The sequence below is a fragment of the Oryza glaberrima genome, chromosome 11 (genome assembly GCF_000147395.1).
Source record: "Oryza glaberrima chromosome 11, OglaRS2, whole genome shotgun sequence".
NCBI lineage: Eukaryota > Viridiplantae > Streptophyta > Magnoliopsida > Poales > Poaceae > Oryza > Oryza glaberrima.
Genome location: NC_068336.1, coordinates 4,924,481 through 4,939,528, shown reverse-complemented (window position 1 = coordinate 4,939,528; position 15,048 = coordinate 4,924,481). Strand labels below are relative to the sequence as shown.

General features: G+C 39.0%; 2 protein-coding genes across 2 annotated transcripts; both read left to right on the top strand.

Moving 5' to 3' along the window:
• The first annotated feature begins 3,875 nt into the window (after nucleotides 1–3,875).
• LOC127754797 (TOM1-like protein 3) lies at nucleotides 3,876–10,241 on the top strand. Its single transcript, XM_052280384.1, has 10 exons — nucleotides 3,876–4,130; nucleotides 4,265–4,402; nucleotides 5,982–6,060; nucleotides 6,342–6,440; nucleotides 6,535–6,648; nucleotides 6,858–7,030; nucleotides 8,236–8,317; nucleotides 8,488–8,573; nucleotides 8,661–8,897; nucleotides 9,101–10,241. Exons 2-10 carry the CDS (start codon nucleotides 4,296–4,298, stop codon nucleotides 9,888–9,890), a joined length of 1,767 nt encoding a protein of 588 aa, XP_052136344.1. The 5' UTR covers nucleotides 3,876–4,130; nucleotides 4,265–4,295; the 3' UTR covers nucleotides 9,891–10,241.
• Nucleotides 10,242–11,251: 1,010 nt separating this feature from the next.
• Nucleotides 11,252–13,141, top strand: LOC127753660 (uncharacterized). Its single transcript, XM_052279075.1, has 2 exons — nucleotides 11,252–11,390; nucleotides 11,939–13,141. The coding sequence occupies exon 2, from the start codon at nucleotides 11,992–11,994 to the stop codon at nucleotides 12,808–12,810; it is 819 nt and encodes a 272-aa protein (XP_052135035.1). The 5' UTR covers nucleotides 11,252–11,390; nucleotides 11,939–11,991; the 3' UTR covers nucleotides 12,811–13,141.
• The last annotated feature ends 1,907 nt before the right edge of the window (nucleotides 13,142–15,048 follow it).

The following is a 15,048-nucleotide window of genomic DNA, read 5'->3' as shown; positions in this document are numbered from 1 at the left end:
TAATTTGTACTACCTCTCAAACTAAAAGTTCCTAGTTGTAGTTGAGGTGATCATGCAATTCAAGAGGAACTAATCACTTCACTTCTCAATCTTAAATGGAAGATCAGGTTTGAATGTGACCCATGTGCATAGTGCAGTACATCTTTTCTTGATAATCACAAATATAATTAGTCAATGTTCTCTTAAACAAAACCTAATTGTAGTCGGCAGCATGAAGTGTGCAGTGTGAACAAGGGCGGCCCAATTTTAATTAGGTACGTGGGTTTGCTTTTAAACCAACTAATTTTGGAGGCCCAGGATGCAAAAGCTTAAAGCCATTTCTAACACTGTGATGCATGCAAGGCCCAGAGTAGAATACAGGAAAATTCTTTGTGACTCTGTTCTTCAAATTATTGAATTGGTCGATACAAAATTCTTTACAGAACTCATGCAGAATCATTTTCAAATTAAATGGGCATAATTCCTTTTTAGGACGGATCTATTTGTTTTGCTAGGGAACTAATCATATAGATTTGAAAGCATGAGAGATGAATAGGATTTCATAATACAACAAAAACTGCTTGACTGTCATGGTTGATCTTATCGAGCCAATCTATATTTAAGAACCACTTGATAAATTTTCATGTATTAAAAAATCCAAATATTTGATACATTCCGTTTGAATTTTATCAGTTTTCGCCATTAATCGTTCGGCTATCAAATCATGGTGAAACCGCTAGAAAGATACATGCAGAGATTGGCTGCATCTGTAAACCTCCTACTCCTATTGACCATGAATGGAATGCATGAAGATTGAGGACTCAACAAAACCGTGTCAGGCTGACTGGCTAGCTACCAAACAATCAAACTTTGGATCCAAACTTTCAACTTTTTCCATCACGTCAACCTGTCATACACACATAACTTTTCAGTCACATCGTACCAATTTCAACCCAAACTTTCAACTTTGGAAAGAACTAAACTCAGCCTAGGAAATCTGAAGTAGTACAAATCTAGTACTCCCTCTGTCCCATAATATAAGTGATTTTGACTTTTTGATTGCACTGTTTGACCATTCATCTTATTCAAAAAAAATTGAAATTATTATTTATTTTATTTGTGACTTAATTTATTATCCAAAGTACTTTGAACACAACTTTTCGTTTTTTATATTTGCACAAATTTTTTGAATAAGATGAGTGGTTAAACAGTGCAAGTAAAAAGTCAAAATCCCTTATATTATGGGACGGAGGGAGCAGTACACTATATCCATGCGACCAGAGTAGGAAAACCGGTTAAGGATCTGCAGTTTGAAACTTGTAATTGCTACCTATATTATCTAAAAATATGTTGCCCAATTAATATCAGTAGATTTTCTTTAATCTATTAGTCCTATACTCCTATGGCATATGCATTAGCAATTCTACGTCGATTTCAGGCTTGTGGCATGTTGAATTTCTTCTTACATTAAGGAGACAAGACAAAATACATGATGGATCGAGAGGTTCTTTGTGACAAAAACAAAACTAATTAAAAGTCATTATATCTTTTCTCTTACAAATCGTTGACACACATGGACCAATACAAAAATAATTCTAGTTGTACATGTGGACGCCTAGCGAAGTTTATAATTATTATTTTTGATGGTTTATAATAGCCAAAACCATTTTGGCTTAAACTATTAGACATAACAAACAAGGAAAAAAATGCTAGCCAGCTCTACTGTTGCTTGCACCTACATGCAGATAGTGAAACCCACTACCATGATTAGGCCTCTCTTTCTTGCTATAAAAAGAAAAAAAAACTAGCTTTGCAGGTGATTAATTAAGGAGATCCAAGAACCAACATTACCTTTGTGCTGATATGAGGATTATGTTTAAAAGTCAGATCTAATCCAACCTAGTCTTGCTTAACCCAAAGGAAGTTGGGTGGCAAACAGAAAGCAATTTTGGCCTGGAACGGCCAAGATGAGCAAAGCTTTGCTTGTTTCTGCATCAAGGGTGGGTCCGTGTGGTTGATCGTCAAATGGACAAACTTCTTGCCCAACGAATATGGCGTTTTATAGTGGGTGGTGGAGCCATCAAGCTGGTCCAATTTGGAACTTTGGTCGTCTACTGAATTGAAGATGAAGATTGGTTTTCATTGAATAATTCTTGTGGAGTTCGATCACTTTAGTACAGGGCACTTTATAGAGGATTGGAAAATAATTCCTAGGAAGCCCATCATTTTCTTTGAAATTCCTATAAAATAGATAATCCTAAAGAAATTTTGAAGAAAAATTAGTAAGAACTCAAACTTGTTGAAAAATTTCCTTTGAGCTTACGTCTCTTATCCGATTGTTGTGTTTTTCTCGCGGTCTAATCAAACTATCATTTTTTGTATTTACTGTGTTCTATAATCTTTTATTTTTGTACTTGCATTCCTGCCGATTATTGTTCCTCTGCTTTTTCAGTTATACTTTTTAAATGAGAAAGACGAATGGTCACGGTTTAAAATGAATAGTGCCAATTGTCAGTTATTTGGAAATGGATGGAGTATAATTTTCTAGCCATGTACATAAAACCAATTGTTTTGGCTTGTGTATTCGAGTAATATATAAATTTGACACAATGAACAATTTGATGCTCTAAAAAACATGAGATACTTTCTCTAAAAGTTTGAAATGTTCCTATTGTTTGTGAAAAGTATGCAACAGAGAAGTAATGCCCCAAGTCTATCACTGCAAGCAAAACAAAAAATGTCGCAACTATTTCATACGATGACATATTAACAAGCACATTTAATCATGTAAATATCCCCTATCTCTCCTTATAAGAGAAGTAGCAAGAGGAACAAAGTCGCCTAGTGCTAATGGTAAATAGTGTGTTGATATTTTTATGAGAAATGGAAGAAAAAAAAGTGAATGTGTAGAAAATAGACTCACAAGGATAATATAATTAATGAGTGAAAATGACTTACATAGGATATGTTATATAATTATTTCATCCAGGGTTTTCACATTGCACTTTTATGTAACTTCATATCAACCATATACGCAACCAAAATGTAGAACTTGCTTACTTAGTAAGCATTCATGCAAAGATCCTACTTAATGACCCTTTGTGTTGATAAGAATGTATTTTTTCCGATAGTAGAAATCTATCTTAGTATGTACCCCCAACCGTTGAGAGTTTCTAAAAAAAGATATTTTTCATGACATCAAAGAAGTTCACAACATAACTATATATTTTCCAAAATACATAATTTACCCATGTAAAAAAAATTCAAGATCTAACATAAAGAAAAATCGATCCTATCCTCATCAGTCATCATAGTCTTATTTTTTCGCTTATACTTATACTTAGTAGCTAAAATTCAAATTTTCAACCTTGAATTTATAATTGGTTTGAGGTTTTTTCATCTAAGTTTATTTTTCAGCCATTGCTTTTAAATTGTTAAGAACATATATATATATATATATATATATATAAGTTTATTTATAAATCATGTTTTATTCGTTAAAATGTCGTTTGGCTTATTCCAAATGATGGGGCTGCTAGATGACAGTATTACTCCGGCCCACAATATAAGGAATTTTGAGTTTTTGCTTGTAACGTTTGACCACTTGTCTTATTTAATTTTTTTTTGCAAATATAAAAAAACGAAAAGTTATGCTTAAAGTACTATAGATAATAAAGTAAGTCGCAAATAAAATAAATAATAATTTTAAAATTTTTTGAATAAAACGAGTGGTTAAACATTACAAGTAAAAACTCATAATCCCTTATATTATAGGACGAATGGAGTACTTTGATATCCCACTTTTCTCACAATTCGAAACTAGCACCACAAAATATAATTTTGCAGGCCCTCACTTTCACACCAAGAAAACTAAACAAAGAAAAAGTCTACGGCCGCGTTCCCTCTCTTCCTCCTTCCTTCTTTCCTGCTGCCTGCCTAGTCTAGTCTACCACCCTCCTCTCCAACCTTTCTCCTTCCTCCTCATCTCCTCCTCCAAGCCGAGCCACCGAAATTCCTCCAATCCTACAGTTCGCTCGCATCTCTCCCTCTCCTCCCCGTCCCAGGCGCGGCCAGGACCACCGGATCGGAGAAAAGAGGCCGCCTTGGTGCTTCTTGGCGCCGAATCTCGGGGAGGAGGTCGCTCAGATTCGGTGAGGGGCTCGGGTTCTTGCGGGGTGGAAGATGTGTTTTTTGCGGCGGATTCGGGTTGGGGGCGTTGGGGAGGTGCGGAAAGGTGGGAATTTGGGGGCTGATTTGGGTGGTTTGTTTTTGTTGTTGTTTGCAGGATTTAGGGTTTTTGGTGGTGAGAGGGGAAAATGGCGACGGCCGTGGCGTGCGCGGAGAGGGCGACGAGCGACATGCTGATCGGGCCGGATTGGGCGGTGAACATCGAGCTCTGCGACATCATCAACATGGATCCTGGGTCTGGCTTCTCTCTCTCGATGATGCCTCTGTTCGACACTTTTTTTTTTTGGTTCTTTGATTTGTTTGAATTGTTATTGCTATCGTATGGTAGGATGGAGAATTCCTAGGTAGTTCTCTATGTTGTTCAACCCGTGAGTGATTTAATAGGGTTATCGTGGCATCTTTGGCATTTTATGTGTTGTGATCTTGCTTGCTTGTTGTATCTCGTTTAACCTACGTTTGTTTATAAAATTGTTAAATTTAGCAGGGTTTTAGTGCTGCTTCTATGAGGCATTGCATCTGTGATTTTGGCTAGTTGTTTGTTCTGTGTCTATTGCTATATGTGTTTTGTTTTTTTTTTTGGGAAAAGCATATTCAGTCTTTTTCTTCCAAATTTATTAGGAATTTGGAATCTTAGGTTGTACGGTTGTTGGTTTGGAGAGCAGAATAACTCAATAATTGATGATAGTTTGTGATTGGTTAGTTGAGCTATAATCTCATGGAGGCCACTGATTTTGGTGATGAGTTGGTGTCATTTGTTGTTGAGGTGCAGTTTAGGTATGACATCACTTTTTGCCATGATGATATCAGCAATGAGAGCACACACACACACAAAAAAAATACTCATCAGCAATGAGGGGCATGTAATTTGAGCCGTGGAAGGAAGTTTGGAAAACTTGAGCTTTGGCCTCCTTGCAATTCTTTTGTGTGGTTAGCCTCACTAAATCGTTGTTGGACTGCTGACCGATTGGCCCATCGCAGTGTTGGCCATCTTGGGTAATATCCATTGTGTAATCAAGAGGAGGAGAATGTGCACCACTTGCTCACTTCATGTGTGTTCACAAGAAGTGTATGGTTCCCAGTTTTGTCCTTGGTTGGCTTGCAGCACCTTACATAAGGTCCCGATGACACTGTTTTCACCATGTGGTGGCTTTAAGCTTTGCAGAAAGTGGCTAAGCAACATCACAAGGGTTTTAACTCATTAGTTGTGTTGGTGGCTTGGTTGATTTGGAAACATAGGTGGATGTGTCTTTGGAGAGGTTTCAGCTAATTTCAATTCCGTCATGCAGGATGTTAGAGATGAAGCTAAGTCATGGTGTAGTTTTTTGTTGTTTCTTTGGAAAGTTCTTATAGCCTTTGTTCCTGTTATGGGCATGCATGAGTCCTTTTTAACTCTTTTCTCTTAATATAATGATGTGCAACTCTCCTGCGTGTTCAAGAGAAAAAAGAACTTTGTTTCTCTACTCTGCTGTATGTTGGTGTGATATATAGCTTTAATAATTTTTAGTCTTCCAACTTCCAATATGGTTTATATGTCTCTCCAGGCAGTGATTAAATTTTATAATCTGTGGCATTTGCTAATATTAAAATCTGTATATGTGATGCCACACTAATTTAAGACATTTTGCTATAATTTGTTGATAATTCGGTTCATGGTTGAGTGATGCACATTGCATAATGAGTTTTGTATATTGAATTGTTGACATAATTGTTTTGTCTTAAATACTTTCTGGGATTTATTTTCAATGTTCCCATACAACTTTTGATTTGTCATGTTTTATACTATAGCATGCTCATAAATGTTTGCTGAAGTACAGACAAGCCAAGGATACACTCAAGCTCCTAAAGAAACGCCTGGGAAACAAGAATTCAAAAGTGCAAATTCTGACGCTTTATGTGAGTATTTCAAGAGTCCTTGTATATTGATACTCAGTGTGTTATCTTCTGATTTTTTGTTTTAACAATGTGAGTTTTAGGTCGATTAATTCCTAAATTTAAGAATTCACCTGTCTTCACTAGCTACACAAATTTAGAAGTTATTTCTTGTTCTTCTTCCAGATTTTGGAAACTTCTTGTGCTTCTTCCAGATTTAGGAAACAAAGAGCATAGTTTCTATGTGCACAGTCATGTCTTGTTTAATGTGCTGAGTTGTTCTGTTTGTTTGTCTTCCTTTTCAGGTGCTAGAGACTCTAAGCAAAAACTGTGGGGATGTTGTTTACCAGCAAATCATTGAGCGAGACATATTAAGTGAAATGGTTAAGATAGTAAAGAAAAAGGTGAGGATTATGCTCACATTCAGTGGCCAACTACTGCTTTCCTAGTTCCTACATTCTTATGCTTCTGTATTTGATTGTCAATTTATGATTTCAGCCAGATTTAAATGTTCGGGAGAAAATATTGAGTTTGATTGACACATGGCAAGTGGCTTTTGGAGGTGCATCTGGCAGATATCCCCAGTATCACGCTGCTTACCAAGAACTCAGGGTACTGTCTACTTGTGTTCATTCCAGATTTCTCATCTGTTATTTATCCTGTGCTATCACAGCTCATACTTGACTACTGTTCCACTCAATTTCAATCTGTTCTGCACTTTGTTTCAATGTAAACTTAGATCTTCAACGTTTTGACTTTTGAGTTAATATTCAATTGCTTCTGTCCAAACCATGAACAAGATATCCTGCCCTTGTGTGCAGAGTGCTGGTGTTGATTTTCCACCTCGTGAGGAGAACACGGTTCCACTGTTTACACCTCCTCAAACTCAACCATTGAGGCAACCACATCTATATCCACCTCCAGGTCAAAGCTATGAAGATGCAGCGATACAAGCTTCTCTTCAATCTAGCGCCCCTTCTGCACCTGCCTTGAGGTGTTCTTTTGTCCTAATGCAAAATTTGTTCGTTATTTACTTGTTCACTTCAAGCAGTACTGTCATATTCATCCATAATTTCTTATTGCCATTTACTTTGCTGTTTCTTTATGCCTTTCTTTGTTCTATTTTTCCCATTCTCTTTAGAATAACCTACTTTGGTTGGAACAAGTATGGCCTGGTTTGTAAATTCACACTTGTGGGGGGAAAGTTTCACACACATGGCCTCTATCAGAAATACTAATCAGCCTACAACCACATTAAATGGCTACGCATGTTTTAGGAGTGGAATCGTACTCACAATATGTTCTGCTCCCTCTGTTCCTCTATAGATGACACCCATTAGCCATGCAAACTTCCCAAGGCTATAAAATGTTTCCTAGTTAAATTACGAAAATGCTCCTGGATTAAAGTATCTCTATTCTGCTGAAATTGTGCATCAGACAGCAGAAAGCAGTGTCCATGTTGCTTCTGGACGATTTGTGTGCCTCCAAGCTCAACCCTGAGGACCTGCAGCTCAGCACAACTGGAGAGTATGGAAAGAAGGTTCACAGTGCATTCACAGTGCATATAGGCTATCAGGCTCCAGACCTTTCTTGTTTTTTCCTAGTCACTGAGAACACATTAGTAGTTTTGAGGGGCAAAAGAAAAAAGAAAAAGAAAAAGAAAAAAAAGCTGAAACCTCCGGTTGGGCCCACCAGGGGTGATATTGGAAAAATATCTGTTAGAAACTGTGGAGTGTCAAGTATTTTGGGGGAAAAAAGTGGTCAGTGATTAATTGCTTTCTTGAAGTGCGCCATCTCTGATCTAAAGTTGGAACCTCCGTTACTGATGGTTGCAATTGCCGCTATCCTTGGTTGTCCTCATTCCTAAACTCTAAAGCATACTAGAAAGTAACTATGATGCATTACATTAATAATAATTTTGTTTGTCTCCCTGTTACAGCCTTACAGGCAAGACATTCATAGAACTAGGGCCATGTAACTTTCCAAGAATTTCATACTTATATTGGTATTTCTAACAACAAAATATGGCGGTGTTATTGTGCCAAAATAGATTTTATGTATTGCCTTGTGACAGTTTAGTTTCATAATCATGCTAAACAATACCTGAATACATCAATTGTGTTTTTCAATTTATTTCACCATCTTTGCAGAAGAAATTCTTTAGTTATAATCCACCTTTAATTATTGCTCCTTGTGCAGTCTAAGTGAGATTCAGAGTGCTCGAGGAATTGTGGATGTGTTGGATGAGATGTTAAATGCTTTGGACCACAGGCACCCTGAGGTGACTTTTTTAAGCATCAAAATTTAGTGCAGTGTTGTATAATCCTTGTATCCAAACTTGCACTAGTGTGATGTCTCTATTCGTCTCTGTATTTAACTATTGAATCCACCATTCCACCCACCTATGCTCTTTTTCTCTAAATTTCTGTCTAATTGCGCTTCATGTTGTAGGGTGTGAGGGAGGAGGTCATTGTTGACCTTGTTGGGCAGTGCCGATCTTATCAAGGTCGAGTCATGGACCTTGTTAGCAATACTGGGTATGTTTTATTCTTTTACTCTGAAATTTTGGTTCCATGTCCTTTTCACATTGTCATGTGACTAATTGTCTTGTATCCTCTCTGCAGTGATGAGAGCCTTCTATTTCAGGCTCTCGGTTTAAATGATGAATTGCAGCGTGTTCTTCAGCGTCATGATGACATCGCAAAGGGAGTGCCTCCCGGTTCAGGCCCAGCTCCTGCTGCTGCTAATGTAAACCAAGGAACAGCCCCTCCTAGGCCTACTGGGGTTTCATTTTCCCCACTTCTTAATGTACACCATGAAGACGATGAGCCAGAAGACGAGTTCTCCGTGCTTTCCCGCAGGCAAGCTATATTAGTTTTCCCTATTAGCACCCTTTACTAATTATTTCTCATACATGCTATTGCTATTCTAAGCTTTGGATGGTTGTGGCAACATCAGCTGACTACTCTTAAGAAAATGTTTTGGTGATGTGGATCATGTTATGATACCAAGATTCATGGTCTGTTTAGTTTTGTCATCTTATGTACAAATATATGTTCTGTAGGTCTGCAAGGGATGGCACAGCAACACAGGGCAATCTACCTTCTGCTCCAAAAAGTGAAAGGCCTTACCCAAGCCCACTTCTTCCTCCGCCACCATCATCAAAGAGGCCAGTTTTCACGGAGGCAAGCAGTGTTGACTATCTTAGTGGCGACTCCTACAAGACAGAAAAAGTATCAGATGACTTTATTAATCCAACTGCCCCAGCCAATATACCTGCGCCGTCTCATTCGAAAACAGAAACGAATCCGCCGCCAAGTTATGATAGCCGGTCAGAAAGTGTGTCTGATGACTTCATAAACCCAACTGCAGCACCCAGCTTCTCTATGCCTTCTCGTCCTATGAGCGAGTCAAATCGTCCTGTTGTCAATAGGCAGGAGAGTCTACCTGATGATGATTTTATAAACCCAACAGCTATGCCTGGTTTTTCTTCGTCTTCAAATGCTAACAAGTATGGAGACTCCGGTGAAGATCTTCCAAAAGCTCCATGGGAAGCGCAAGCTCCAGGTTCCTTACCGCCACCTCCAGCAAGGTATGGCCAAAGACAGCAGTACTTCGAGCAACAGCACGGTCTTCCTAGTGGTAACAACGGTGCCGGGTACAATGGACTGGTGAGCCAAACAGAAGGCCTTTCGCTTAATCAGAGGAATACCGAGAATGAGAGAGGTTCATCAGTTCCGACCGCATCACGGCAGACCAAACCTGAAGATTCTCTTTTCAAGGATCTTGTCGATTTCGCTAAGAACAAACCGTCTTCTCCATCTAAACCAGCCAACAGCCGCAGGACTCGCTGACCAATGGGTGCTAGGAAAGCACTTTGAGGAGTTGCCAAGCTATTTGGCTTTACAGGTTTAGCGGCTTTAGAGATGATATATACCATCAAATAAGAGTTTCAGTCTGGATTTCATTACCCTGGGAATTACTTTGGCTGTGCAAGGTGTTATTGTGCATTCGACAGTTAGAATTCACAGATATCAGATACATTCAGTCATGATCATAATGGGCTGTGTGTTGTGTAGTCAGGATGTTTTTTTTTTGAACCTTTGCCACATTTTTTTTTCCTTTTCCATTCATGCTCCTATTTTCCTTTGCTGTATATATTACTCCATTTGACAGCAATATTCATAGTTCAGGTTGCATTTGAAGTTTGTGTTACTTTACTGTTTTGTTCAGTGTGGAGAAACTGTAACATGGCCATCGAAAAGCTGTCAGTTTTATGGTTATAGTAGTTTCGCGTGTTTCACAAAAAAAAAGTAGTTTCCCGTGTAGAATTCAGTCTCGCTGCAGGTAATAGACCTCCAAAATCTTGACAAAACTGAGATGGTTGTGTGTTTTCTGCTAGGTTGTGTCAGGGGCTCATGCTTCTGAGAAACAGAAATGGGTTCTGTATTGGGACCATTCATGGCAATGGATCTCAAATAAATATACTTCTATATCATATGATATCAAGAAATAATAATTTTATTATACTCTAAATTGCACGCATGTTCAAAAATCAGGAACTTGTGGAAATTTTTTTTTATATAGAAGTTCTGAAAGAATCACACAGAGCATGTAGGTAGGATGTAAATAAACAACCTCAACTCCGTTTATGCATAATAAAATTAAAGAATCTTAAAATAAAAACATTGTTTCTGTTTTTTATTTTTTCTAATTTTCTTCGTTTTATATCTCACAATAAAACTTTGCATGGTTGTCTAATATCACCGTAAATTTACCCTGTTAGGCCCTCTTTGTTTAGGCTTAGGCTTATTGGCTTAAACTTTTAAGTCAGCTTATTGGCTTATATGATTTATAAGCCGGTGGATTTAATGTCCTAAATTTAGTGGTTGAGTCATACATCTACCTCACATAAGCCAAAAAAGCTTCTCCAACCTAGCTTTTGGCTTAATAGTGTTAGAATGGCTTATGGCTTCAAAAAAGCTAAACAGAAAAGCTGCTTGTTTGTTTAGGCTTAAACTTTTTGACTTATAAGTTGGCTTATAAGCCTAAACAAAGAGGGCCTTAGGATCAGTACAAATCATTATTTACTTCATGGGCCCATCACCGGCCCACATAAAGATCAGTCCATCACTGACCGACATAGTGATCGGCCCATTAACGGCCCACGTATCATCGCTCGCCCCCACATCCCGACCCGTTCACCTCTCCCGATTCTGACCCGCTCCTCTCTCTCTCTCTCTCTCTTCCTCGTGAGTTCGCCCGCCGCCTCGCCTGCGCCGATCTCCATCGAACTCGGCGAGCAGCCGAGGCGGACCTGCTGCCTCCTTCCGCCGCAAGCATCCTCGCCGCCGGTGAGCACCACCCCGCACGCGCCTTCCTACCCCCCGCCACCATCTGTCTTCGCCTAATTCCTAGCTTCTCTTCTCCTAGATCTGGAAGTTTTTCTCATAATATGCCCTAACCCTAGTACTAATAGCATCTGTTTGTTACTGAAGAAAATTTTTGGGGGTTTGAGTGAATCCCCATGCCCCCACGTTAAGATCCGCCCCTGGGGAGGTGTATTCGTTGGATTTATTTGCTTGCTTTTGGGTTGTAGCTCGCAATTTCTTTCTTACCACGGTTTACTGTAGAATCTCTTAGCTGTAGGTTTGTCCATTTTTTTATTTTTTGGCGTAGGCGCGTAGCAATGATTGACCACAGAGGCACAGACCAAACGTATGATAAATTGATAAGTAGATGCTGTTCTTATAGCAACGAAAAATATTATGTGCCAGATTTTATTTTTCCTGCATTAATGTGTTGATTTTGGTATAGCAGAAAGCTTATTTGTTGTTTGCGTTATTTTTCATTACCTAAATTACTCAATTATACTAATTGATGTATTTTGATTTCCTTACAGGATCGTAGTATTGCTGATTTTGTATGATTTGATTCTTGTTGGGTGAGCCCAAGATGTCAGGAAATGACGATAAGTCTCAGGCTGCAGCTGAGAGAATAAAAGCGCAGGCCTTATCTGCTGCCAAGGGATTGAGCAGAACTCAAGCCGAGCGAGCTGCTGCAGCCGCTGCCCGCAATGTCAATGCTTATGGGCAGAAAGAGGAGGGACCTTCGCGCTGGCAGGAGAGGAAGGAGGCCAAGAGACAGATGTATCTGATGAGTACAGAGAAGGCTGTGATACTGGGAGTGAAACCAAAAGCTGCGCAAACTTCTTCTTCTGGTGGCGCATATACCCAGTGCCAGAAGTGTTTCCAGCCTGGGCACTGGACATATGAGTGTAAGAACGAACGGGTCTACATTTCACGGCCCTCGAGGACACAGCAGCTCAAGAACCCCAAGCTGAAGAAGACGGCTGCTCCTGTTTCCTATCAGTTCCAGAATCCTGATCTTGAAAAGGAAAAGGAGGAGGAAAGGAAGCTGATGAAAGCAAAGTTGAAGAAGGAGAAGTCTGAGAAAAGCAAACGGAAAAGCAAGAGAAAATACCGTTCACGGAGTGATTCAGATAGTAGTGAGGCTTCTGTATTTGACTCTGACAGTGAATCATCAGTTACCGGCTCTGAATATTCTTCTGGAAGTAGCTCAAGCTACAGCTCCTCAGACTCGGAGGACAAGAAGCGGCGACCCAAAAGGAAGCAGCAGAAGAGGAGGCACAGAAGGGAAACCTCATCATCAGCATCGTCTGAATCTGACTCCGAATCTGCATCTGCATCTGACAGTGATTCTGATGACAAGGGCAGCCGAAAGAAGAGCAGGAAGCGAAGTGCTAGGCGCTGAGTTTGAAGAACTGGAGCAGGCAACAAGGACATCAATTACGATGATATAGTACTATGTCTAAATATCATTTCTTCTCGTCAAAATCGTAGATGCATGTACCATGCATCCTCCGACAAGCATGTAACAATTTAGGTGCAGGGCGAGTACTGTTCTATCCTCGAGTGTAACAATTTCTATCATCAACTCAGGTCCAGGGCGAGTACTGTTCTTTTTTCCATTCTACAATGAAGTAGTATTTGAAGCTCTAGATCTTCGTGTTGTTTGTATGCCGTTAATCATTTTGAGAACCTGTGAATCATGCAACAATGTTTTATCTCCCAAGTTCTATGTTTGGCTCGCTTATCTTCCTGAAAGTTTTCTGTAATCATCATCATACCTGGGTCATCCTGTTGTGTTCATTCCAATCTTTCTTGCAATTCTTTGTTTTCAGTTTGTCACCCTGTTGAATGATATCATCGAAAGAGATGACAGATGATACGTGTGAGTGTGTGTGATGGTTGAGTCATGCTTTCTGATGAATTTGCAAATAATACACATCCTGGATCTGTATGACCAGCAAGTATACAGTCTTCGTAGCTGGAGCAGAGACTGTTTCAGTCTTTCAGAGCAGAGATAAATACAGGTCTTCGCCCATTGTGTTGTCTCTGAATATCATTTTAGATGTTGAGTAAAAGAAAGATATAAAGCCCATTGTATGTCTCTGAAAATCACTTTAGACATTGAGTGAAAGAAGATTAAAGTAAAACCTTTTTGTCCTTCCCTTCCCTTTTGTCGTCAGGATTGCAGATTCATCCAAAGTTCCAAACTGAATTTGTCAAAGCTCGGATCAAGTCAGCAACCAACTATTGCTCATTGCGTGCGTGCGTGGGAGTAGGTGTGAGGCGAAAATCTGCATGAAAGATTGCTCGGCTCACGCCGGTGGCATCATCAGAATCATATCTTTATTCACTTCATTTTATTTCTAATAAGTAGTGGCCGTGCATGATGCTGCACTACTTGGATATATATATATATATATTTCTTTAGATTCCATGTAGTAAGGATTATGTATTTGATCATCTGAGCTCCATTATGTGGTGGAGCTACATGCCCTCTGCCTATAAATCTTGTATAGGAATTAAATTCTTTGACACAAATATTCATGCGTTTTTTTATAGAATAATCAATAAAAATGCCAAATACCTATAGCTGTTTTTTTTTGTCAGACGTAGTGCAGTGACATGGCTTTCAACTTTTCAGTTTGTGAAGCACCTTTCTGTTACTGCACTTTTTCAGTCCTTTGGACATTACAATTGTACGAGGACAAACCTGAAAAAGAAAAGGAAAAGGAGATATGAGAATAATGCTTATTCTAAATATTTGATTTGTCGTACCACAGCTTAAAATGCAAGTCATATCTTATGATTCATGTGAAGTCGCTGGAGAAGAGAACAAAAGATAAACCATCCCTGTGTTTGTCTGAACTGTACATGAGCTTTGCACATATGTCCGCATTTGTTGAAAATATGAATTGAAGCTAGAAGAGGAGAATAGGATGATTTCACATGTCCTGAAAGTATTTAAGTGATATTTCGCTAATCTCTACTATTGTAAAAGTGCAATCGTCTTTTTTCCATCCCCCCTTCTACCGCGCGCGGAATGTGTACATCCGATTCTTTTTTTCACATCATATACCTAACCTCTTAGCTCATCCCTAATCGAATGGACCTGCACTTTGTAAGGTTTGAAGAACTACGTACAAGTCAGGATTGGTTTGAAGAAGTTGTTTTCTCCAAGTAAGAAGTACACACAAGGTTCTTCCATAGAAGCAACGTCCGTGCAAAGATTGACTTACCATGTGCAAGATCAACTCTCTGTGCAACAATTCTTTCTGAAAGCAATTGCTACCAAAAATCCTTTTTCTTACATTTCACACGCATCATGCCATGTTATCCCTCTATCCCAAAATATAAAAACCTAGAACTGGATAGGACATGCAGTCCAGATTCGTAGTATTAGTAAATATCCGACCTAGTCCTAGGTTCTTATATTTTAAGACGGAGGGAGTACTACTCTTACATTGTTCAAATTTGAGGGGGTGTTTAGATCCAGGGGTATAAAGTTTTAACGTGTCACATCGGGTATTATATAGGGTGTCGCACGGGGTTTTTGGCACTAATAAAAAAATTAATTACAGAATTCGTTAGTAAACCTCGAGATGAATTTATTAAGCCTAATTAATCCGTTATTAGCAAATGT